At 43.6% G+C, this 24,764-nt stretch overlaps 1 protein-coding gene across 2 annotated transcripts; it reads left to right on the top strand.

Annotated features, from left to right (window-relative positions):
• Positions 1-65: 65 nt before the first annotated feature.
• On the top strand, positions 66-24,000 carry LYG1 (lysozyme g1). Of its 2 annotated transcripts, XM_030828069.1 has the most exons (8): positions 66-201; positions 7,629-7,717; positions 9,724-9,814; positions 12,571-12,645; positions 15,630-15,734; positions 16,852-17,036; positions 23,423-23,555; positions 23,732-23,981. In XM_030828069.1, the coding sequence occupies exons 4-8, from the start codon at positions 12,603-12,605 to the stop codon at positions 23,848-23,850; spliced, it is 585 nt and encodes a 194-aa protein (XP_030683929.1). In that variant the 5' UTR covers positions 66-201; positions 7,629-7,717; positions 9,724-9,814; positions 12,571-12,602; the 3' UTR covers positions 23,851-23,981. The 2 variants fall into 2 exon arrangements, with proteins under 2 accessions (XP_030683929.1, XP_003279287.1); XM_003279239.2 differs by lacking the exon at positions 66-201 and having other exon boundaries at positions 7,387-7,717; positions 23,732-24,000.
• The last annotated feature ends 764 nt before the right edge of the window (positions 24,001-24,764 follow it).

Raw genomic sequence — 24,764 nt, 5'->3', positions numbered from 1 at the left:
TAAAAACATTTTTAGATTGAGGTGTACATGTGTAGGTTTGTTACATGGGAGTTAAAACTTAATCCTTTCTTTTTCTTTTTCATAAATTGAGACAGGGTCTTGCTACATTGCCCAGGCTGGTCTTGAACTGCCTTGACCTCCTTAAGTGTCGGAACCATAGATGTGAGCCACTCCACCCAGCCTAAAACTTCATCTTCTTTTGTAAATGCACTTTCATGTTCAGCATTCCAGACTTAGTACCATCCTCCCAGGCACTTATGTCCTCTTCTTTGCTCTCATCCTTGGCATCTTATCCCAAACTGAGTCCTGTCAATTCCACCTCTAAAATAGATCTGTAATATCTTTCCTTTTTCTCTTAGCCATCTGTACTAGTCCGCTTTCATGTTGCTGATAAAGACATACCTGAGACTGAGCAATTTACAAAAGAAAGAGGTTTAATGGACTCACAGTTCCACGTGGCTGGGGAGGCCTCACAATCATGGCAGTGGGTGAATGTTATGTCTCACATGGCAGCAGGCAAGAGAAGAGTGAGAGCCAAGCAAAAGGGGTTTCCTCTTATAAAATTATCAGATCTCATGAGACTTATACACTACCATGAGAACAGTATGGGGGAAACTGCCCCCATGATTCAATTGTCTCCCACTGGGTCCCTCCCACAACACAAGGGAATTATGGGAGCTACAATTTGATATGAGATTTTGGTGGGGACACAGCCAAATCATATCATTTCCACTCCTGCCCCTCCCAAATCTCATGTCTTCACATTTCAAAACCAATCATGCCTTCCCAACAGTCCCCTAAAGTCTTACTTCATTTCAGCATTAATTCAAAAGTTCAGTCTAATGTCTCATCTGAGACAAGGCAAGGCCCTTCTGCCTATGAGCCTATAAAATCAAAAGTAAGTTAGTTACTTCCTAGATACAATGGAGGTACAGGCATTGGGTAAATACAGCCATTCCAAATGGGAGAAATTGGCCAAAACAAAAGGGCTACAGGCCCCATGCAAGTCTGAAATCCAGCAGGGCAGTGAAATCTCAAAGTTCCAAAATGATATTTGACTCCACATCTCACATCTGGGTCATGCTGATGAAAGAGGTGGGTTCCCATGGTCTTGGGCAGCTCCTCCCCTGTGGCTTTGCAGGGTACCACCTCCCTCCTGGCTGCTTTCATGGGCTGGCGTTGAATGTCTGCAGCTTTTCCAGGTGCACGGTGCAAGCTGTCCGTGGATCTACCATTCTGGGGTCTGGAGGATGGTGGCCCTCTTCTCACAGTTCCATTAGGTAGTGCCCCAGTGGGGACTCTGTGTGGGGGGCATCTATCCCATATTTATTTTCCTCACTGCCCTAGCAGAGGTTCTCCCTGAGGTCCCCACTGCTGCAGCAAACCTCTGCCTGGACATCCAGGCATTTCCATACATCCTCTGAAATCTAAGCAGAGGTTCCCAAACCTCAATTCTTGACTTCTGTGTACCGCAGACTCAATACCATGTGGAAGCTGCCAAGGCTTGGGTCTTGCACCCTCTGAAGCCATGGTCTGAGGTGTACCTTGGCCCCTTTTAGTCATGGCTGGAGTTGCTGGGACACAGAGCACCAAGTGCCTAGACTGCACACAGCAGAGGGACCCTGGGCCTGGCCCACAAAACAATTTTTTTCCTTCTAGGCCTCTGGGCCTGTGTGGGAAGAAGCTACCACAAAAGTCTCTGATATGCCCTGGAGACATTTTCCCCATTGTCTTGGTGATTAACATTCAGCTTCTTATTACTTACGAAAATTTCTGCAGATGGCTTGAATTTCTCCTCAGAAAATGAGATTTTCTTCTCTACAGCATTGTCAGGCTGCAAATTTTCCCAACTTTTATGCTCTGCTTCCCTTATAAAACCGAATGCCTTTAATAGAACCCAAGTCACCCCTTGAATGCTTTGCTGCTTAGAAATTTCTTCCACCAGATACCCTGAATCATCTCTCTCAAGTTCAACATTCTGCATATCTCTATGGCAGGGGCAAAATGCCACTAGTCTGTTTGCTAAAACATAACAAGAGTCACCTTTGCTCCAGTTCCCAAGTTCCTCATGTCTATCTGAGACCACCTCAGCCTGGATTTCATCATCCATATCATTATCAGCATTTTGTTCAAAGCCATTCAACATGTCTCTAGGGAGTTCCCAACTTTCCACATTTTCCTGTCTTCTGAGTCCTCCAAACTGTTCCAGCCTCTGCGTGTTACCCAGTTCCAAAGTCTCTTCCACATTTTCGGGTATCTTTTCAGCAGCGTCCCACTCCCAATACCAATTTACTGTATTAGTCCATTTTCATGCTGCTGATAAAGACATACCCAAGGCCAGGCGCAGTGGCTGTAATCCCAGCACTTTGGGAGGCCGAGCCAGGCAGATCACTTGAAGTCAGGAGTTTGAGACCAACCTGGTGAACATGATGAAATGCTGTCTCTACTAAAATGAAAAAAAAAAAAAAAATTAGCCAGGCACGGTGGCAGGCACCTGTAATCCCAGCTACTTGGGAGGCTGAGGCAGGAGAATCACCTGAACCCAATTTGCAGTGAGCCAAGGTCGCGCCACTGCACTCCAGCCTAGGTGACAGAGTGAGACTCTGTCTCAAAAATAAGTAAATAAATAAATAAGACCTACTTGAGACTTAGCAATTTAGAAAAGAAAGAGATTTAATGGACTCACAGTTCCACGTGGCTGGGGAGGCCGCATAATCATGGCAGAAGGTGAAAGTTACGTCTCACATGGCAGCAGACAAGAGAACAGTGAAAGCCAAGCAAAGGGGTTTCTTCTCCTTTTTTTTTTTGAGATGGAGTCTCGCTCTGTCACCCAGGCTGGAGTGCAGTGGCGCGATCTCGGCTCCCTGTAAGCTCCGCCTCCCGGGTTCACGCCATTCTCCTGCCTCAGCTTCCCGAGTAGCTGGGGCTACAGGCGCCCCCACACCACGCCTGGCTAATTTTTTGTATTTTTAGTGGAGACAGGGTTTCACGGTTTTAGCCAGGGTGGTCTCGATCTCCTGATCTCGTGATCCACACCCCTCGGCCTCCCAAAGTGCTGGGACTACAGACATGAGCCACTGAGCCCGGCTGGGGTTTCTTCTTATAAAATCATCACATCTCATGAGACTTATACACTACCAGGAGAACAGTATGGGGGAAACCACCTCCATGATTCAATTATCTCCCACTGAGTCCCTCCCACAACACAAGGGAATTATGGGAGCTACAATTTGAGATGAGATTTCAGTGCGGACACAGCCAAGCCACAGCCCCATCACTGTAGTCCAACCATCATCTCTCATCTGGTCTTCTGTGAAGTCTCCCAAGTCACTCTGGCTCACCTCCAATGCAATCAGCAGCCAGGGGACACTTTTTAAAATATAAATCTGACCGTCATGTGCCTGTGGAGTGTCCAGGAGGCTGGATGGAGAACGCCCTCCTCAGCTTCTAGGATTCTTAGGGTGGGGACCCAGGTGCAGTAGGCGAGGAGTTGGAAGACATCATAGAGAGGCAGGGTTTGTGAGAAGCCATTTCTCAGAGAAATTTATGGGAGCCAGAGACAATAGCTCCCCTTGGGACTGAAGGCAGCTGGAATGTGGGACAGGAGACTGAAGAAACAAGAGTCCAGGAAGCACCTGCCTAAAAGGAATTACCTAGAACTTAAGAGCTGAATGCAGCTGGGGGCAGCACCCACAGGAAGAGAAGCTTTGACGTCAGCCTAGACTTGGGTTTCTAGCTGAGCTCCTCCATTCTCAAGGAAGCCACTTTCCTCAGCTGTCAATTCCAGTGAATTAATGAGAATTCGAAGAGATGACATTTGCAAAACATCCTGATATCCTCATGAATACTTTCAACCTATATGCAACAGTGTCTTTTCTTATAATATTTATTACAATACTGGAGTAATAGGAAACGTTAAGAGGTTCCAGACAGAGGGAATGAGGAGGAAGAGTTTATTTATTTATTTATTTGAGACAAGGTTTCACTCCTGTCACCCAGGCTGGAGTGCAGTGGTGCAATCTTGGCTCACTGTAACCTCTGCCTCCTGGGTTCAAGCAATTCTCCTGTCTCAGCCTCAGGAGTAGCTGGGATTATAGGTGCACACCACCACGCCCTGCTAATTTTTTGTATTTTTAGTAGAGATGGGGTTTCACCATGTTGGCCAGGCTGATCTCAAACTCCTGACCTCAGGTGATCCGCCTGCCTCGGCCTCCCAAAGTGCTGGGATTACAGGTGTGAACCACCATGCCCAGCCATGAGGAAGATATTTAGGAGACATTTCAGAGGAGAAATAATATGGGTGGGAGCAGACACTTTCTGAAACTTTGAAGAGATCACTGAACGAAGAGGATTTTTAGGAAGTCTGGTTTTGTGATGTGTGAAATGATTCTTTTTGGTGCCTGCAAGGTAATTTTCTCTAAAGCTCTGTATTCCTTTTGCATGCTTTTGGTGACTAATTTGTGCTCTTTGGAACAAGTGCCAGGCAGAACCTGGACTAAGGCGAGAGAAAACTGAATTCATTTGAGACACAAACTCAAACCGAGAAGAGGATCTTGCATTTGGGAAGTAAAACAGGCATGGGGTGCGGCAGTCACAGCTCACGTGGCCCTGAGGGTGTGGCAAGGAATATCTTGTGCTGTTTCTATTTAGTCCCATCTAAGTCCAGGTGCAGCAAGCTTTCTTTTTCTTCTTTCTTTTTGTTTTTCTTTTCTTTTTTTTTTTTTTAAGACAGAGTCTCGCCCTGTCAACAAGGCTGGAGTGCAGTGGTGCGATCTCAATCTCGGCTCACTGCAACCTCTGCCACCCAGGTTCAAGGGATTGGCATGCCTCAGCCTCCTGAGCAGCTGGGATTACAGGTGGCCACCACGCCCCTCTAATTTTTGTATTTTTAGCAGCTATGGGGTTTCACCATATTGCCCAGGCTGGTCTCAAACTCCTGACCTCAAGTGATCTGCCTACCTCAGCCTCCCAAAGTGCTGGGATTACAGGTGTGAGCCATGATGCCCAGCTATGTTTTCTGGTTTTTTTTTTTTTTTTTCCATTTCTTGTAGAGATGGAGGGTCTCACCATGTTGCCCAGGCTGGTCTTGAACTCCTGGCCTAAAGCAAATCCTCCCTCCCAGCCTCCCAAAGTGCTGGGATTACAGGGCTGAAACACCATGCCCGACCTAGCTTTCTTTTCAATACCTCCTCCACTCCCACACTGGCTGTCTGGGATCCTCCATCTGTCTGGGAGGTAAGTATTTGGAAGTGTATGCCAGGTCTTTGAAAGGAAGGTTATCCATAAAGGGGCTGGCAAGGACTGAACAAGCCTGAGGATGCAGGTGGGCATCGTCTGTGTGGAGGCATTGCCAGGCAACATGCTGGCTGCTGCCCAGGAGAACCTCCCAGGATGCTAACGTGGCCCTCTGGGCTGATGACAGGGTGCTTTTGTAGGTGGGGCTGGGCATCTCCAGATTTCCCCACACTGTAATACCTTTTAATTGTTGGTATGTGCTAGAGCTTGGTGGAAAAAATAAAATGGATGAGTTCCATTTTGGGGGTCAGGATAGAGTTTTTAATGGGTGCATTAGTTCTCTTTTTACCCCAACTCTGCCAACAACAGAGAGGAACCCAGTGTTCTCACACTCCCCTCCCAAAATTCAAGAACTCACTGGGTGTCCAAATCTGGATCCTTGCTCACAGTGCCCTTCATTGCGGTCTCACCATCTCAGCCACAGGTAGAGAACAGTAAAATTTTTTTTTTTTTTCTTAGATGGTGTCTCACTCTGTGGCCCAGGCTGGAGGACACTGGCAGGATCTTGGCTTACTGTAACCTCTGCTTCCCGGTTCCAGTGATTCTCATGTCTCAGCCTTCCAAGTAGCTGGTATTACAGGTGTGCACCATCATGCCCGGCTAATTTTTGTATTTTTAGTAGAGATGGGCTTTCGCCATGTCGGCCAGGCTCGTCCGAACTCCTGCTCTCAAGTCATCCACCTGCCTCGGCCTCCCAAAGCGCTGGGATTATAGGTGTGAGGCTCTGCACCCGGCCGAGAACAACAAAATCTTAACCCTCAGTGTCTGCGCTGGGGATGCAGAGTGAGTGACTTCCAAAAGGTCATAAATACACTTTAAATCATTCATTTACTCATTCCATAAACATGTATTGAATACCCCTTATGTGCCATAAGGAATACAGGGAAAAAAAAGCCTTTGTTTTTGTTCTCAAAACAACAACAAACCAAAGTGCCGTAGGTGCTATGGTAGAAATATCCACATGTTGCTTGAAACACAAGGAACACATGTCTAACGTGGGGCCCAGCATTGGAAACCCAGTCCAAATCTTGCTGGGTGAGGTTGTAGGGATTCTTCAGTCATGGACTGAATCAACAAAGATTTACTGAACACTTACAATGTGCCAGGCTGTTATCTGGCCACTGAAGACTCAATCTTATAAATGAAGTAGCCAGATTCACAGCTCTCATGGAGCTTGTGTTTGAGTTGTGGTGTGGGGAGGGAGCTAAGGCAGAGGATGCAGAAGAGACAGACTGTATACCAGTCAGCCAATAAGCAAGCCATTGATTCCATGTGTTTTACTGAGTGTCTAATATGTGTCAGGCAGAGTGTTGCATGCTGGTATTGTAAAGACAAATGAGACACTGCCCCTGTCCCTGAGGGTTTAGATAAAAAGGAAAGAGCCTGTAGGAAGGCCTAGTGCAAAGAATGGTGCTGTGTTTGGGGAAAATCAAGCTGTTCAGCTGAGCTGGGGCACAGGGTGTGGTGAGGGAGGGGGCTCCCTCTTTCAGTCATGAAATGCACCCTTTCCACAACTTTGGAAAGAATCCTTCCTGGAAACTTTATATGAACCCTCTCAAAGTACTTATCGATGTAGACATTTGGAACACGCTGTAGGTCCTGGGTGTCTGTAAAATAGCATCATCCAGCCAATCCTCTCTCCCCACATTGCTGAACTGAGGACATGTGGATTGCTATCTCTCGGTGGTTCAGAACAGGGACCAGCAACCTACGGCCCTAGGGCCACCACCTGTGTAGTAAAGAAAGTTTTTTTGGAACACAGTCATGGCCATTCATTTAAATATAATCTATGACTGCTCTCGTGCTACAATGGCAGAGGCGAGTAATTATGACAAAGACCACATGGCCCAAAAGCCTACCTGGGCCTGTAAGAAAAAGCTGCCAACCCCTGGTCTAGGAGCTCTGCTTACCTGAAATACAAACCAATAATGAGTTTCTGACACACCAAGTTCAATTCCCTCCCTCCCTTCCTTCCGTCCTTTTCCTTTTCTTCCTTCCCTTCCTTCCCTTCCTCCTCCCTTCCTCCCTTCCCCCTTCTCACTCTCTCCTTCTCACTCTCTCTCTCTTTCTCTCTCTCTCTTCCTTCCTTGCTTTCTTACCTAACCCACATTCCCAGAAACTGATGTGAATAAAGACAAGTGTTGGACCTGAATGTGTCAAAGTCAAACTACAACTAGGATCTGCCTTCTGAGGTATGGCAAGAAACGAATTGGTTAATGTTTGCAAAATGCCAGGACATTCTTGAATAAAAGGCCCTATATAAGTTCACAGTATTTATAATTATTATGATTATTATTATAATTTATAAGATGTCATAAATCTCTCCAAAATAGGATGAGATCAACACTTAAAAAGAGAACAGGACTCTATATAAATCGCTGTGGGCTCACCACCTCTAAGGAGGAGCACTGACTGAAGACGGGTGAGTGTGAAGCAGAGGCATGGATCTTACACTCGGGCTTATTGAGGATGAAAATCCAGTGTATGGTGATCAATTGGCAATGATTGTGTCTCTGCTGCATAAGAAATATTGGACTCAGGCGAAGTTTAAGGACCTTGCAAAGAAAACCTAAGTTTGAAAAGATTTGTAGATGATAGAATAATTTTTCCTGTTCATTACAACACATCAAAATTCAGATTTCTTTTAATGCAAGTATGTCATTACTTTTGGATTTGTGAGCACGTGCAAATTGAATAATGGGAGAAAAGAAATGTGTGTGCACTTAACTGTAGCTGTAATAGGGCCAAATGCGATGTCACATTTGTTAACTGAAAGCCAAAAGACTAAGGTGTTTGTATTTTGCCAGATGGTAAATCCCTTGCCTGCCCTCATGGGCTCCATTAACCCATACACTGTAAGTATTGGTTCTATAACAGTCTTATTTTTTCTGCAAGCTGTGGAAGAACTAAGGCCAAGATGTCTAACAGTCTCGGCTAACAGACTAAAAAGACAGATAAACCTCTAGAGTTCATAGACGGAACAGAGAGGCCAAGGTCTCTCTGATTTTCTCTTTGTGCAGAAGGAAACATTCATGGGGTGTTGCTGTATGTGCATGTGTGTGTATGTGTGTGTGTGTGTGTGTGTGTGTGTGTATGTAGGGAGGGAGAAGATTAGAATAGCAAGACGGCGATGAGTATGATGTGATGCTACTGGAAAGGCCTTTAACAAATTTAAAAATTTAAGCATTTTAAAAATGAAACAAAATAAAAATTTAAAAAATTTTTTAAAAATGAAAAAATTAAAAAGTAAAAATAATAAAAAATTAAAAATAATTTTAAAACAGGCCTGGTGCCGGTGGTTCCTAGCAATTTGGGAGGCTGAGGCAGGTGGATTGCTTGAGCCCTGGAGTTTGAGACCAGCCTGGCCAACATGGCGAAACCCCGTCTTTACTAAAAATACAAAAATTAGCCAGGCATGTTGGCACACGGCTGTAATCCCAGCTACTCAGGAGGCTGAGGCAGGAGGATCACCTGAGCTCAGGCAGGTCGAGGGTGCAGTGAACTGAGATCACATCACTTCATTCCAGCCTAGGTGACAGTGAGACCCTGTTTCGAAAAAAAAAAAATTAAAACACTTATAAAAATTAAAGAGTAATCTAATGAGACATTCTTACAGGCTTATAATGGTGAGATGATTCCACAATTTTGGGCCACCGCACTCCTGCCTGGGAGACAGAGTGAGACCTTGTCTCGACTGAAAAAAAAAAGAAAAGAAAAAGCAAAAAACCCAGGGGCTGGGTGCGGTGGCTCATGCCTGTAATCCCAGCACTTTGAGAGACTGAGGTGGGTGGATCACCTGAGGTCAGGAGTTCTGGACCAGCCTGGCCAACATGGTGAAACCCCATCTCTACTAAAAATACAAAAATTAGCCAGGCGTGGAGATGTGTGCTTGTAGTCTCAGCTACTTGGGAGGCTAAGGCAAGAGAATCACTTGAACTCAGGAGGCAGAGGTTGTAGTGAGCCGAGATCACACCACTGCACTCCAGCCTGGGCGACAGAGTGAGACTTTGTCTCAAACAAAACAAAGCAAAACCTAACAAAACAGAAAGTCATTAAAAATAAAATTAAAATTAAAAAATTAAAAACAGAAAGGCCAGCGGCACACAGTGAGTAGGCAGACACAGAGACATGTTAGCAATAAACAAGGGTGACAACACAGCTTAGAGCAGGAGACCATGCCTAATGTGGATGCATACAGCAGTTCTCAGTTCTCTCAGGATTAGATGGGGACACCACAATGGGGCAGGGGCACCTTCATTGCTCAGCACGTTGAAGTATTAATACGTCACATTTCTGGGCTGGATGGAGGACCCCAGTGACCTGCAATGATACTGTTTAAGGTTAAGGTAAAGATTGAAAGCATTCATGGAAAAGGTTCTAAGGTGAGAAAACCATAAGACCAAAGATACCTGTTTCCACCTTTTCCAGAAAAATTGATGAACTGAAGAAGACATGGTCCATTATGCCTTACAAACTTACACAGTGCTTTGGGAATTCCCAAGTACTCAGTGGAGAGAGGGTGAGTAGAGGAAGATGTCCCCATCCAAGCCACGAGGAACGTGAGGTAGCTCCTGAGGGATGCTCTGGTTGTCAGTTTCCAGTGTGCCTGGCAGGCCTGTTGCTCCAGCTTGTTGACACCCCCTTGCTGTTTGTTACTGTTTTGCTCTCTGAGTAGGGAGAAGAGGGATGCTACCATAAACATTGTGCTTGACATCATGACCAGTGTGCTGCCTTGGTCTGACATCTTCATAATGGTTTTAAGCAGGGAGCCAGAGGGGAATTAACAAATGAGTCATAGGGAACTGACAGACACTCTTTGAGCACACCCGAGTGATGTCTCAACAATCTCTTCTAAACACAGAGTACTTTCATCACTTGTAAAGTTGGGCCATAGAGTTTGGGTTGCTTCAACATGCTGTATTTATGGGCAAAATACATTGTTCATCCATTAAAGAATTCCAAGCTAGGTGTGGTGGCTTGAGCCTGTAATCCTACCTACTCAGTAAGCTGAGGTGGAAGGATCACTTGAGGCCTGGAGTTCAAGACCAGCCTGGGCAACATAGTGAGACCCATTTCTACATAAAAACTAAAAAATTATCTGGGCATGGTGCCATATCCCTCTAGCCCCAGCTACTTGGGAGGCTAAGGTGGGAGTATCACTTGAGCCCAGGAGGTCAAGGCTGCAGTGAGCCATGATCGTGCCATTGCACTCTAGCCTGGGTGACAGAGTGAAACTCTGGCTCTAAGAAAAAAAAGAAAAATTCCATTGTCACTTCTTGCTCTTCCCTGATGAAATTGAAAAACTTTACCTTGATGACCTGGTCCCAGGAGCAACCAGAAAGTAATTCTGTGTTCCCATTAAGTGGCACATGTATTTACATAGACTCTTTCATTAAAGTGACTTCTCAACACAAATATTTAGTTCCAAGGATGGAAAATAAGGTAGCTCTCCTGTTACAATAAAAGCTGAGTCCTTCCACTTGGGTTTCCAAGAGGAAGTATTTTTCTTTCCTGGAAAAGCAGCAAAAAGAGTGAAATACCCTGGGTGGAGCATTTGAATGTGAGCAGTGCTTTTTCCTGAAGGGTCCTTCCATAAAGCCAGTGATGCACTTTCATGAGACCATGAGCTTTTCCTATACCCAAGCATCTCTTTGTCCATTCTTTTCTCCTGGGATTGGTTGTCCTCTCTTGTTCACTGCTGGAGGCTCAGGATGCTGAATAAATGACTCATGTTGGGTGATTAAATCTGAGAGTTCCTGCAGACCCAGCTAAGATTCCAGGTCCCTGAATCTTTTTGGTGTTGGGACTGAGCATGACATTTTCTGCTCAACTAAGTAAAATCAGACAGACCATCTCAACGTTGTAGAGAGAATAACAAAAAGCATGACTGCATCTGAAGGGCATATGCCCCCTCAGTTTAAGAAGACAGAAATCGAATAACTTCCTTTTCCTTTTTTGAGACAGGCTCTTGCTCTGTTTCCCAGGATGGAGTGCAGTGGTGTGATCATAGCTCACCGCACCCTTGACCCTCTGGGCTCAAGCAATCCTCCTGCCTCAGCCTCCCAAGTAACTGGGACTACAGGTGTATGCCACCACACCTGGCTTCAGATGACTTCCTTAAAGCCTCTCCATCTTGAGATGTAATCTCTTCCTGGGTGTTTGAAAGAAGCAACCCGTAAGATTAACCTGAAAACAAAAGAGATGAGAAAAGCATCATGAAAGTACCAAGTGCCTTGTTTATATGCACATTCCTACATGTAATGACAGTAATAATTCAAAATGCTAGGCTGCCAGGCTCTGCTGACTGGGGCAATGATGACATATACCCTGGAGTGGCAGGGCTTGGTGGGAGGTGCTTTGGAGGCAAAGGTCCAGAAACTCTACCATTCCCTGAGGTCAACAGCAAACTATCCTGGGTGGTATTTGTGTATTGGTTTGGTAGCCAGTAGGAGAACCAGGGCTGTTTGTACTCATGGAAGGTGATTAGGGGAATGGTTGGGATAAGAGAGAGAGAGCACATGAGTGGGTGCTCCATGTTGGCCAGGTGTTCATTCTCCAGTCTTGTGAGCACCTCATGAGTTCAATCCTGGGACCCCTGCCCATGAGCCAGCTTCTTGGGGATTTGCTGGTGGAGGTAGCTCATCTCTCCATTCTCCCTGGGCTCTTGTCCAGGTTTGTTGCCGCATTGGGGTTTTACAGAGCGGGAATGGGGAACATGGCTCAAGGTGATAAAGGGGGTCTGTGATTCCAGGCTGGGGTTAGAGCAGTGGGAAACGTCTTCCAACCAGTGTACATTCCAGGGCACTGAGGAAAGTGTGGTCTTTCCTCAAACCTGAAGAAGAAAGGACCTAAATTCTAAGAAGTCACCAATACAAAATTCTCCTTTTGATAATGGAGATAATAAAGAGGCTCTTGGGATGAGGTATGGGCATCAGAAATTTGCTTTTCAGGGTCTGGAGTCAGGTCAGTATGTTTTTCGGTGGTTGAGATTCAAAGTGTCTTGCCTTCTTGAAATAAAGTAGTTGGTAACTTGACTGTATGTTGAGTTCCTGTGGGCTGAGTAAGAGTCTTCTCATTTTTAGATTAATTGAAAGGATGAATGGAGCACTTACTTGTCTTACTTTTGCTTTTTTTTACTATTATTCAAATAATTCATTTTCTTAGGTCAGATATGGGGAAATTTGTTCTTTTCACCCCTGCTTCTGTAGAAATATTACATGTTGTTATGATGATGACTGATATTTTTGTATTCTCAAGCTAATTTTTGTTTTAAAGTGTTTCAGGAGCCATAGAGCCAGATCGTCATCATGTCTGCATTGTGGCTGCTGCTGGGCCTCCTTGCCCTGATGGGTGAGTGTGGCTGATTTTTCTAAATGACTTTGGAGATGGGAAGGATAAGCACAGGAACACAATGGCACTTCTAATACTTGAAATGCAACAAAAAAGATTATTTTTTTCCTAAACTGTCCAACAAATCCTGGAGTTAGGAACAGCCACCAACAATCAGCCTCTCCCCAAATGTCCCACAAAGAGTGGGGTTTTCTGGAATGCAAGGTGGGCTTAAAACAGCACTGCTTGAAGCCAGACTTTAAATATACACCATCAACAGCTGCTCATTGTCCACTATAAAAAATGCCAAATTGAATTTATTCCTAAAGCATATATTTCCATAGAAGAATTGAGGTGGTTGCCAGAATAAGACTAATGAATAAGACTAATTCAAATAGAAAACCAGAATCAAGGCAACCGAGTACATGTGACTAAGCTAACCATTGAGGCTGATTTAGTTGCTGTGATTGAACTTCAGCTTTGCAGCTGGAGGAAAAAGGGAAAGTACTTGTTTTTGTTTGTTTTTGTTTTTGTTTTTTTTTGAGATGGAATTTTGCTCTTTCGCTCAGGCTGGAGTGCAATGGTGCAATCTCAGCTCACTGGAATATCTGCCTTCCAATTTCAAGCGATTCTCCTGCCTCAGCCTCCCAAGTAGCTGGGATTACAGGCGCCCGCCACTACACCCAGCTAATTTTTGTATTTTTAGTAGAGACAGGGTTTCACCATGTTGGTCAGGTTCGTCTCGAACTCTTGACCTCATGATCTGGCCTCCCAAAGTGCTGGGATTACAGGGTGATCCACTGCGCCTGGCCTACTTGTTTTTTAATAAATAAAAGGAGGAAGCAAAGTTCCTTAGGAGAAGCTAAATTTTCCTGACTCTAAATTCAATAGATTTCTTAGATGAGGTCTCATAGTCATTCATTTAGTTATTGATCCATTCATTCAACAAATATTTAAAAATGCCTACAAGGTGCTAAGCATTGGGAATACAAAGAACTTTGAGGATCACAGAGTGTGGCTAGGGAGAGGTCCACAAGGCAGGAACCAAGGAGTGATAAAACCAACTGCAATACTAAGGGTGTTTGTCACCAGTTATAAAGATAAAAGTGCACTGATTAAAAAATAAAAAAGAACATGTCAGCTGGTTTAATTTTTAGTATATTCATAAAAGATCTAGTCTTTTCATTTCCACATTTTTCTTAGGTTACTTATCACCAGTTTGTAAAGTAGAAGTATTTACTCCAAAAGATGAGTATTTATCAATCCCATAAAGTTCTAAGAAAATAGAACCTGAAAATGCATTTATGTAAACACACAGGACACATATGATTATAGGCAATAGATATATCTCCAAAGATCTGCAAATCATTAAGGTTTGATAATCTAATCTACTTTAGTCAAAGGATCAAATAAATTAAAAAGAGTAATCTGGCTGTGTGCGGTGGCTCACGCCTGTAATCCCAGCACTTTGGGAGGTCGACGCGGGCAAATTGCTTGAGCTCAGAAGTTTGAGACCAGCCTGGGCAACATGGCAAAACCCCATCTCTTCAAAAAATTAGAGAGGTGTGTTGGCTTGTGCCTGTGGTCCCAGCTACTTGAGAGGCTGAGGTGGCAGGATAGCTTGAGCCTGGGAGGTTGAGGCTGTGGTGAGCCATGATCATGCCACTACATTCCAGCCTGGGTGACAGTGAGACCCTGTCTATAAATAAATAAATAAATAAATAAAAGAGTAATCTAATGAGACATTCTTACAGCCTTATAACGGTGAGATGATTCTCAAAAGGAGCAATTTCCTGCCTACTGTAGGTGTCTTAGTACTGACTCATGTGCCCCCATTCTGGTGCAAATTGTAGATATATTATAAATACTTGTGCACCCACCTTGTGTGAGCTGTAGATCTAAATACTCATGCACCCTCCTCCTGGTGTGAAGAGAAGGAACATTTTCCTCTTCAGTGGCCTTTGTGAAATCCTGAGTGTCTGAAACCACCCTCCCCTTCAGTGATGACTGGAATGACAGAGGTAGAGAGAGATGGAAAGGAGAAAGAGAGAAAGGGAAGAAGTGGAAAGTGGGTGATCCCATGTGGAGACTGGTCCCATGCCTCTCTCCTTCACTCCCTTCTGCAGCCTTAGGGTCTTATCTAGAAGTGTACCTGAGAGAAAGTGTAGCCAGCCTCAAATCCTCATTTACGAGCAGTGCCTTACTTTGGATCTGGGTTGATATCCCAGAGAGATCCAGGTTTTATACTTGTTTCTCCAGAGCAAACATAAATATTTCATCAGAGTTAGGAGTATTTGACGGAGAAGTGCTCGGAGTTCATATAAGATGAAAGAAGAGGCCGGGCGCGGTGGCTCACGCCTGTGATCCCAGCCCTTTGGGAGGCTGAGGCGGGCGGATCACTTGAGGTCAAGAGTTCGAGACCAGCCTGGCCAACATGGTGAAACCTCGTCTCTACTAAAAATACAAAAATTAGCTGAGTGTGGTGGCATGCACCTGTAATCCCAGCTACTCAGGAGGCTGAGGCAGGAGAATCATTTGAACCCAGAAGGCAGAGGTTGCAGAGAGTCGAGATTGCGCCAATGCACTCCAGACTAGGTGACAGAGGCAGACTCCATCTCAAAAAAAAAAAAAAAAAAGAAAAAAAAAAAGAAAAAAAAAGGTAAGATGAGGACTACTTTACAGGGAACAAATCCTCTCTGATGTGTTCCAAGATACCACCTGACAACATCAAAGGGCACCAGAGCTTTACAAAGAGTGTAAGTGCTTCAATAGCTCCAATAGTTACTCATGTCTGCAGGGGAGCAGGTGAGGATTTGGTATTGAGGAAGTTTTTGTGATCATTTTTTGGGATATTTCTCATTTAAATTTCAAGAGTTTCAATTGCAGAGTGAAGGTGATGTAATTGATTTTATTATAGTTACTTTTATTAATGTAATTTTATTCATGGACAGAAGAATGATGAAAACTAGTTCCGTGCCTTAGGCTGAACTTTTCTCAACTTGTAGACTTGTCTGAAAGCAGCAACTGGGGATGCTATGGAAACATCCAAACCCTGGACACCCCTGGAGCATCTTGTGGGATTGGAAGACGTCACGGCCTGAACTACTGTGGTAGCTATGAGCTCTCACCCTCTCAACCTATCCCCCTGGCTCTCGCTGTTTCCCATGCCTCACGCTACTGAGTGTTGGAAAGAGTTCTGGGTATGGGGGTCCCAAAGCTCTACTTCTTGAACAAGTCACTTAGCTGCCCCTGCATCCGTGGAAACGGGGCTAGCAGTATGGTATTTACAGTGTTGTTGTGAGCGCTGATCGACACAATGTGGACAAGGGTGCTTTTTATTTTTTATTTTTATTTATTTTTTTTGAGATAAGTTCCTGTCTTGTTGCCCAGGTTGGAGTGCAATGGTGCGATCTCGGGTCACTGCAACCTCCACCTCCCAGGTTTAAGCGATTCTCCGGCCTCAGCCTCCTGAGTAGCTAGGTTACAGGCATGTGCCACCATGCTTGGCTAATTTTGTATTTTTAGTAGAGATAGGATTTCACCATGTTGGTCAGGCTGGTCTCGAACTCCTGACCTCAGGTGATCCTCCCTCTTTGGCCTCCCAAAGTGCTGGGATTACAGGTGTGAGCCACTGTGCCCGGCCGAGAGTGCTTTTTAAACCATAAAAGCACCTAGAAGGTAAGGCTAACTAAGTAGATTAATATTGGCTTTCCTTTTGCCCAGCATTCTTATTATTTCAGAAAGGTTTAAACTCGCATGATTTCTTGGTATCGTTTAGGAGTGGAAAACTGTGCAATTGTGAACAAACTTGTTGAGGAACACTATCTGAAGACTTATTGAAGGGTTTGGCAGAATTTCTCCTTCATGTCAGGTTGTAGCTGATAGGCAGGCACATTTTGTTTTATTGGGGTGCTTAGAATGGGACCAATAGTTCCCATGGCCATGGAATTGTCCTGGGTGGGCCAGAGCAGCCCCTGAGAGCCCAGCCAAAGGGCACTGACAGCCACAGGGGACCCTGGCTCAGGGGATGCTGACTCAAGCTCACAGGAGGAGAGCCCTAACCTCAGGTCAGGGAGTGGCCACTACTAAAGATTTAAGACCAAAATCTGGGATTCTCAGTCCTCGACCATTACCCAGATCCTTGGATTGTTCTTTCTCTCTCCCCTTGAGCTCCTGTTGCAGCATAAGTCACACCAAGCTGCATCCTTCCTTTTGTGTTTGGTTTAGGAGTTCGTGCTTCTGAAAGGCTGGCTGAAATAGACATGCCATACCTCCTGAAATATCAACCCACGATGCAAACCATTGGCCAAAAGTACTGCGTGGATCCTGCCGTGATCGCTGGTGTCTTGTCCAGGAAGTCTCCCGGTGACAAAATTCTGGTCAACGTGGGCGATAGGACTAGCATGGTGCAGGTAACTCTCCATCCGTTGACACATGTGACCATTCTGCTGTGTGGCACCACTGCTTTGTTTTTTGGATGATGGCAAAGCTTCACAGAACACAGCATGAATGAAGCTCTCTAGAGCTGTGACAGTCACAGTTCTGCCTGAGAGATATGAGCAGCAACATTTCTGCTTCATGTTGAGCCACAATTTCTTTTCACGGTAAATAATGCCATGTTTCCAGAATATCATCCAGGCCACCCTATTCTGGATTTCTGGACCTAAGTGGTCCAAGAGAAAGATCACAGATTAAATCTTTCCTCAGTTACTTTGTAGCCATGTGGCCTTGAATAAGTCATTTAATCTCACTGGGCCTTAGTTTCTCTACCTATAAAATGCCATTCTTACAGCATTATTATGAAGATTCCATGAAATAATGCAAAAAAGTACCTGATATCTGTTGGATTCTCAAAAAATGTTAAATTTCTTTTCCTTTATCTTTTTTCTATACAATTCTTAGTTCTGAAGATTGAGTTTTATTTTTGCGTGAATTCTGCCTGGTATCACTTGTCAGATAGAGACTTCTGGGGAATGGTCACTAAACCACTGTTCAATTAACTCTGCACCAGGGAATCAGTGATGGCAAGGGTGAGAATAAGGCTCAATTTTTTCCATTGATCTCACACTGCTTTTGTGGTTGTTGTTGAGGAACCTGTGAGTATTGTAGTCATTTTTTTAAGATTTTAGAAAAATTTATTTCTCAATGATCTCTTCAAATTTGCTTTCCTTGACTTTTTTGTATCATACTTTTAAAGTACTTTCAAATACTTTATTTTACTTCGATTTGGAGACCCATCCAATAATCTGATAAAATGAGGTGAGGGACACGTAATTCATCCTTGACAAGTGAGGAAATAGAATCACAAGGAAGGAGTCGCTGCTACAAAGTCACATGGCAGCTGCAAGAGGCAGAACTGGGACCGAGAACAGTATCTTGTGATGTTAGGGCTGACATAATTTCTGCTGTGCTGTTCTGTCTCCTTTGTAAAATCTGGTTTTTGAGGAAAGGATGAGTCAATCTCCTTTGAAGATGAAATAAGAATTCCCTAGATTTGGGCCAGGTGTGGTGGCTCATGCCTATAATCCCAGCACTTTGGGAGGTCAAGGAGGGTGGATTACGTGAGGTCAGGAGTTCGAGACCAGCCCAGCCAATATGGTGAAACCCCATCTCTACTAAAATTCAAAAATTAGCTGGGCATGGTGGTGCATGCCTGTAATTCCAGCTACTTGGGAGGCTGAGGTGGGAGAATTGCTTGAACCTGGGAGGTGGAGGTTGCAGTGAGCTGAGATCGCACCACTGCACTCCAGCCTGAGCGACAGAGTGAGACTCCTCTCAAAAAAAAAAAAAGAGAATTCTCTAGATTTGGACATTTCTCCCAAATATGATGAAACCTAATGGAAATGGTTATCAAAGGTGTATAAGAAGGGTGAGAAGTCCCTTTAGACATTCAGATCATCTGGAAAAAGAATTGCAAGTTCAGAAAGAAAAACCCCTTTCTGGCCTGTTTGGAGGGTTTGCATTGGCAGCATTGAAGGAGGGCATCGCACTGCTACCTACACTAACTCAGTCATTAACTGAGTTACACCCTTATGCTGAGGCAGCAGTGAAATGTTTGCTCGTCCCTTCCGTAGCCCAAACCTTGTAACTTTACTACCTTTTTTCTTTGGCAGGAACACTTAACATGAGATCTATCATCTTAACAGATTTTTTTTTTTTTTTTTAGACAGGGTCTGGCTCTGTCACCTGGGCTGCAGTATAGTGGCATGATCTTAGCTCACTGCAACCTCTGCCTCCTGGGCTCACGCGATCCTCCTCAGCCTCCCGAGTAGCTGGGATTACAAGCATGCGCCACCATGCCTGGCTAATTTTTCTATTTTTTGTAGAGATGGGGTTTCATCATGTTGCCCAGGCTGGTCTCGAACTCGTGGACTCAAGTGGTCTGCCTGCCTCAGCCTCCCAAAGTGCTGGGATTACAGGAGTGAGCCACTTTACCCGGCCACAGATTGATTTTTTTTTTTAGGTCTAGTTTACTGACTCTCGAAGCTTATTGTGCATACGAACACCTGGAGCTCTTGTTTACATGACAATTCTGATTCAGTAGGTCTGAAATGGGGCCCAAAGTTCTGCAATTCTAACAAATAAGTTCTCAGTTGTTGGTGATGTTGCTGGTCCCTGAACTACATTTTAAGTAAAACCCAGGATATAGGTTTGGTCAATATGATGGGTGCTGGAAGCAGTGGTGGTGCCTTATTTAGGTTGAGACATAGTTTCGGTTACAAAATAGGCCGGGCACAGTGGCTCATGTATTTAAAATTCCAGCACTTTGGGAGGCTGAGGTGGATGGATCATTTGAGGTCAGGAGTTTGAAACCAGCCTGGCCAACAAGGTGAAATCCTGTCTTTACTAAAAATACAAAAATTAGCCAGGGAGTAGTGGCGGGTACCTGTAATCCCAGCTACTCAGGAGGCTTGAGGCAGGAGAATCGCTTGAGCCTGGGAGGCGGAGGTTGTGGTGAGCTGAAATCACACCACTGCACTCCAGTCTGGGCGAGAGAGTGAGACCCCGTCTCTAATAATATTAATAATAATAATAATTAAGACAGGAGTAAAAAGGAATGTAGAAAAAGAGGGACACATTGAAATAACAAATTAAGACAACAGTAGCAACTACAAGATACTAATAATTGCAATAAATATAAACAGAGGAAACCTACTGGTTTAAAGACACAGATGTATGAATGACATTAAAAGCCCAAATCCAGATTTACATGGTTTATGTGAGAAACACTTAAAGCATTTGAATATGCAAAAGTTTGAAGTAAAAGTATGGTAAAAAGAAGACCTATCAGGAATACAATAATCAAAATAATGTTGATAACTATGATATATTAAATAAAATACACTTTAGAAGAAAAAATATTTGGGATGGAGCGAATCATGACATAACAAAAATAATTGAATTTATCAAGGAAGTATAGCAATTTAAAACAAGTAGACACCAGTAAAATAGCCTCAAAATATATGCAGCATAAATTATTATTACTATAATAATAAACCTGCTATCATAGTGGGAAATTTCAACACATCTCTCTTGATTATTTACAGGTTATACAATAAACAAACCGGCAAAGATATAGAAGAAAAATAAGTAAAACAATTAACACATGTAACAAACACAATTAACAGACTTGATTGTTAATTGGGGGAGGGAGGGAGAGCAGGAAAGAAAAAGAGAGGGAGAAGGAGGGGCATATAATTATTTATGTATCCATTAGGATATATACAATTGTCTCATGCACATGAAGAACATTTTACAAAAGTTGATCATATATCATCTATTAAAGAAATCCTAAAAAATTTCAGATCTCACAATAATACAATTATGCCAGAAGATAATTTTAAGAATTAAAAATCTCTGATCATATTGAAATTCAAAATACATGCACACACACACATACACAACACTAAGTAACTCTTAGGTTAAAGAAACAAATCATAGTGAAACTTAAAAATAACTAAAACAGGATGATAGAGAAACACTAGATATTAGAAACTATGAGATATGGTAAAAATGCTTTAAGGGAGATTTACAGTTACAAACCTAATATTAAAAAAAAAGAAAGCCTTTTTTCTAACTTTTAAGTTCAGGGGTTTATGTGCATGTTTGTTCCATAGGTAAACGTGTGTCATGGGGGTTTGTTGTACAGATTATTTCATCACCCAGGTATTAAACCTAGTACCCATTAGTTATTTTTCCCGACCCTCTCCCTCCTCCCATCCTCCACCCTCCAACGGGCCCCAGTATGTGTTGTTCCCCTCTATGTGTCCATGTGTTCTCATCATCTAGCTCACACTTATAAGTGAGAACATGTGGTATTTGGTTTTCTGTTCCTGTGTTAGTTTGCTAAGGATAATGCTGGCTACAGATGTGTAAGCATACAATACAGTGTTGTTAATTATAGGCACAATGTCATACATCAGATCTCTAGAACTTACTTGTCTTGCATGACTAAAATTTTATACCCATTAATTAGCAACTCCCAATTTCCCTCTCCCCATCAGCCCCTGGCAACCATCATTCTATTCTTTGCTTCTATGAACTTAACTATTTTAGATACCTCATATAAGTGAAATCATGCAGTATTTGTCCTGTGACTGGCTTATTTCACTTACATAATGTCCTCGAGTTCATCTATGTCGTCATATAATGCAGGATTTCCTTCTTTTTGAGGTTGAATAATATTCCATGATATGTATATCTTGGATATGTGTGTCTTTATTCATTCATCTGTCAGGTACATTTAGGTTGTTTCTACCTCTTGGCTATTGGGAATAGCTTTGCAATGAATGTGGGAGCTCAGATATCTCTTTGAGATCCTGATTCCAATTCTTTTGGCTGAATACCCAGAAAGGGGATTACTAAATCATATGATATTAATTTTTACTTTATTTTTTTTAATTTTTTGAGACAGAGTCTCACTCTTGTTGCCCAGGCTGGAGTACAATGGCACGATCTCAGCTCACTGCAACCTCCGCCTCCTGGGTTCAAGCAATTCTCCTGTCTCAGCCTACCGAGTAGCTGGGATTACAGGCACCCACCACACCTGGCTAATTTTTGTAGTTTTAGTAGAGATGGGGTTTCACCATTTTGGCCAGGCAGGTCTCAAACTCCTGCCTGGTGAGCCACCCGCCTTGGCCTCCCAAAGTGCTGGGATTACAGATGTGAGCCACTGCACCCAGCCCATATGGTATTTCTAATTTTAATTTTTTGAGAAACCACAATACAGTTTTCCATGGTAGCTGCACCATTTCGCATTGCCATCAACAATATACAATGATTCCAGTTTCTCTACATCCTCACCAACCCTAGTTGTCTTAGTCTGTTTTCTGTTGCTTATTACAGAATACCTAAATATGGGTAATTTATGAAAGATAAAATTTATTTCCTACAGTTCTGGAGGCTGGGGACTCCAAAGTCAAGGGGACACATCTGGTAGAGCCTTCTTGCTGGCGGGGACTCTTTTCAGAGTCCCAAGGTAGCTCAGGGCCTCAATGGTGAGAGACTGAGTGTGCTGGCTTAATCTCTCTTCCTCTTCTTATAAAGCCACCAGCCCCACTCTTGTGATAACCATTAACCCACTAATCCATTAATCTATGAATAGATTAATCTAATCACCTCTTAAAAGCCCCACCTCTCAATACTGCCACATCGGGGATTAAGTTTCAACATGAATTTCACAGGGGACAAGCATTCAAATTATAGCACCCGTCTTTTGCATTTTTGACAGTAGCTATTCTAACAGGTATAAATAGCTTTACTGTCTGATCTCCAGGTATTGTTGGAGGGCCAGTGCAAGTTCTTGACTTTGCTGCACAGAAGAATTTGGGCACAAGTGCAAAGTAAAAGCAGGTGAAGAAGTTTATTGCAAAGCAAAAGTACACTCTGGTAGCTGGGTGGCGAATGAGACAGCCTCATGTGACATTGGGAAAATCCCTTCATGGAAAGCTTATATGATTATTCATAAGAGAGAGGGGATGGTTATTGCTGTTAAGCATGTTTCGGGGTCTCCTAGATGCACATGCGCTATTGTTGTGCATGTTAGCACATACATCGAGTGTCTCAGCATTTTAATTCTCCGCCCAGGAGTGTGCTTTTTTTTCACTCTTATAATGAGCATAGGTCAGCCCAAGGACACTAATCATGGGTTTCTGTGCTTGCCTGGATTTGGGGATTTTCCCTTCTGTTCTTTGTCCTCCTTACTGCAAATTTTTTTTTTTTTTTAGACAGGGTCTCACTCTGTCACCCAGGATGGAATGCAGTGGTGCAATCATGGCTCACTGCAACCTCTGCCTCCCAGGCTCAATTGATCCTCTTAGGCTCAGGTGATCCTCCCACCTCAGCCTCCCAAGTAGCTGGGACTACAGGCACACACCACCATGCCCAGCTAATTTTTGTATTTTTTGTAGAGATGAAGTTTTCCCATGTTGCTGAGGCTTGTCTTGAACTCCTGAGCTTAAGTGATCCACCTACCTTGGCCTCCCAAAGTGCTAGGATTACAGGCATGAGCCACCGTGTCTGGCACTGTAGGATATTCTGACCATGAGTCCCGAATGTAGTTTGTGCACTGTCAGTGGTTTGTTCTCTCCACCTGTCTGGCAAATTTGTTCCCCATAAGGGAGGCTATGACCACCCTATCTAACCTATCTCACAGGAGACTGAAGGTGGCATTGGTTCCATCAAAGGTGAAAGGAGAACAAGAGACGGAAAATGAACAAGCGCCACTGAGCCCAAGAAGCCAGATCACCCTCCCACCCAGCTTACATGGCTTCTTCTCTGCCTCCCTCCCTCCCTCCAGGACCCTGACTCTCATGCTCCCATATCCTGGATTAGTGAGTCTCAGGTTTCCCAGACGACTGAAGTTCTGACTACTAGAATCAAAGAAATCCAGCGGAGGTTTCCAACCTGGACCCCTGACCAGTACCTGAGAGGTACGTGTAACGCTGTCAGTCAGTTGTCTCAAGCACAGAATTAATCGGGACAAATGTAATACATTGCACTAGATTCCCCCAAACCCCAACTGCCTCCTGATAGGCAGTTAGTAAAGAGAATCAGAGTTAACTGCTGAGTATCTCAGGTCAGCATTAACCTACCTCATGCATTTCAGGTGGACTCTGCGCCTACAGTAGGGGTGCTGGCTATGTCCGAAGCAGTCAGGACCTGAGCTGTGACTTCTGCAATGATGTCCTTGCACGAGCCAAGTACCTCAAGAGACACGGCTTCTAACACCTCAGATGAAACCCAAGACCATGATCACATATGCAGTCTCAAATGTTACACAGATAAAACCAGCTAAGGGGGCCTGTAACTGGGAATCTGTGTTTGACCTAAAAGTCATTAACATGAATCACATTAAAGGAAGAATTTTGACCTGCATTTATGATATATAGTGTATGTCTGTGTGGATCAAGGGCCGTGTTTCTTTAAAGGTATTCTCACGGACATTAGCTGTGCTGTGGGTTTCTATGAAGTGAATTTTATTTTTCACTGACTAGCGTTGCCAGATTCAGCAAGCAAAAATGTAGGAAGCCCAGGTGAAATTTGAATTCCAGATAAATGACAAATAATTTTTTAGTATAAGTCCCATGCAATATTTGGAACACATTTATACTAACAAATTATTAACTGTTCATTTAAAATTCAAAATTATCCGGGCTTCCTGTATTTTATCTGGCAACCCTATCATTAACTTCTTTGATAAAAGTCAGTGTTTCAAATTTTAATTGAAAAATTTTGATGAGAAAAAGGGTAAGATGGCAGCCAGCCCCATCTACTGCATGAAATGGCTTCAGGAAAGTCACTTGCTAACTTTCTGGCATCATCTTAACCCTAGAATTGTCTCTCTGTCATGAAAGTTATTGTCGCCTTTCCTTTCCTGGACAACTGAACCTTCTCCTACACCCAAACTCCCTAATTCTCCTGCCCAAATTATCTCTAACTCAGCTAAACTATTCCCTAGTTTGGGGGCACTTAAGTCACCAAGAAAGCCAGGCCATAGGAGGTAATTCATCAACCAGAGCTGCCCCCAAGCACATTGGCTGTGCACTGTACTAGTAAACTACTGAATTTGAAGATTTATATTCTATAAAAGTTATTCATGTCCCATTCTATCATCTGTATAATATCAGCACTTTACTGAT

This window comes from Nomascus leucogenys, chromosome 14 (assembly GCF_006542625.1).
Source record: "Nomascus leucogenys isolate Asia chromosome 14, Asia_NLE_v1, whole genome shotgun sequence".
Classification (NCBI taxonomy): domain Eukaryota; kingdom Metazoa; phylum Chordata; class Mammalia; order Primates; family Hylobatidae; genus Nomascus; species Nomascus leucogenys.
Note: the sequence above shows the minus strand (reverse complement) of the source record. Positions and strands in the feature narration are given on the sequence as shown.

Excerpts from the sequence above, each read along its gene's own strand:
- LYG1 (XM_003279239.2), top strand. The coding sequence starts at position 12,603 with ATGTCTGCATTGTGGCTGCTGCTGGGCCTCCTTGCCCTGATGG. Across the intron at positions 12,646-15,629 it reads GGGCCTCCTTGCCCTGATGG|ACTTGTCTGAAAGCAGCAAC; the intron begins GTGAGTGTGGCT and ends CTCAACTTGTAG. Across the intron at positions 15,735-16,851 it reads TCACGGCCTGAACTACTGTG|GAGTTCGTGCTTCTGAAAGG; the intron begins GTAGCTATGAGC and ends TGTTTGGTTTAG.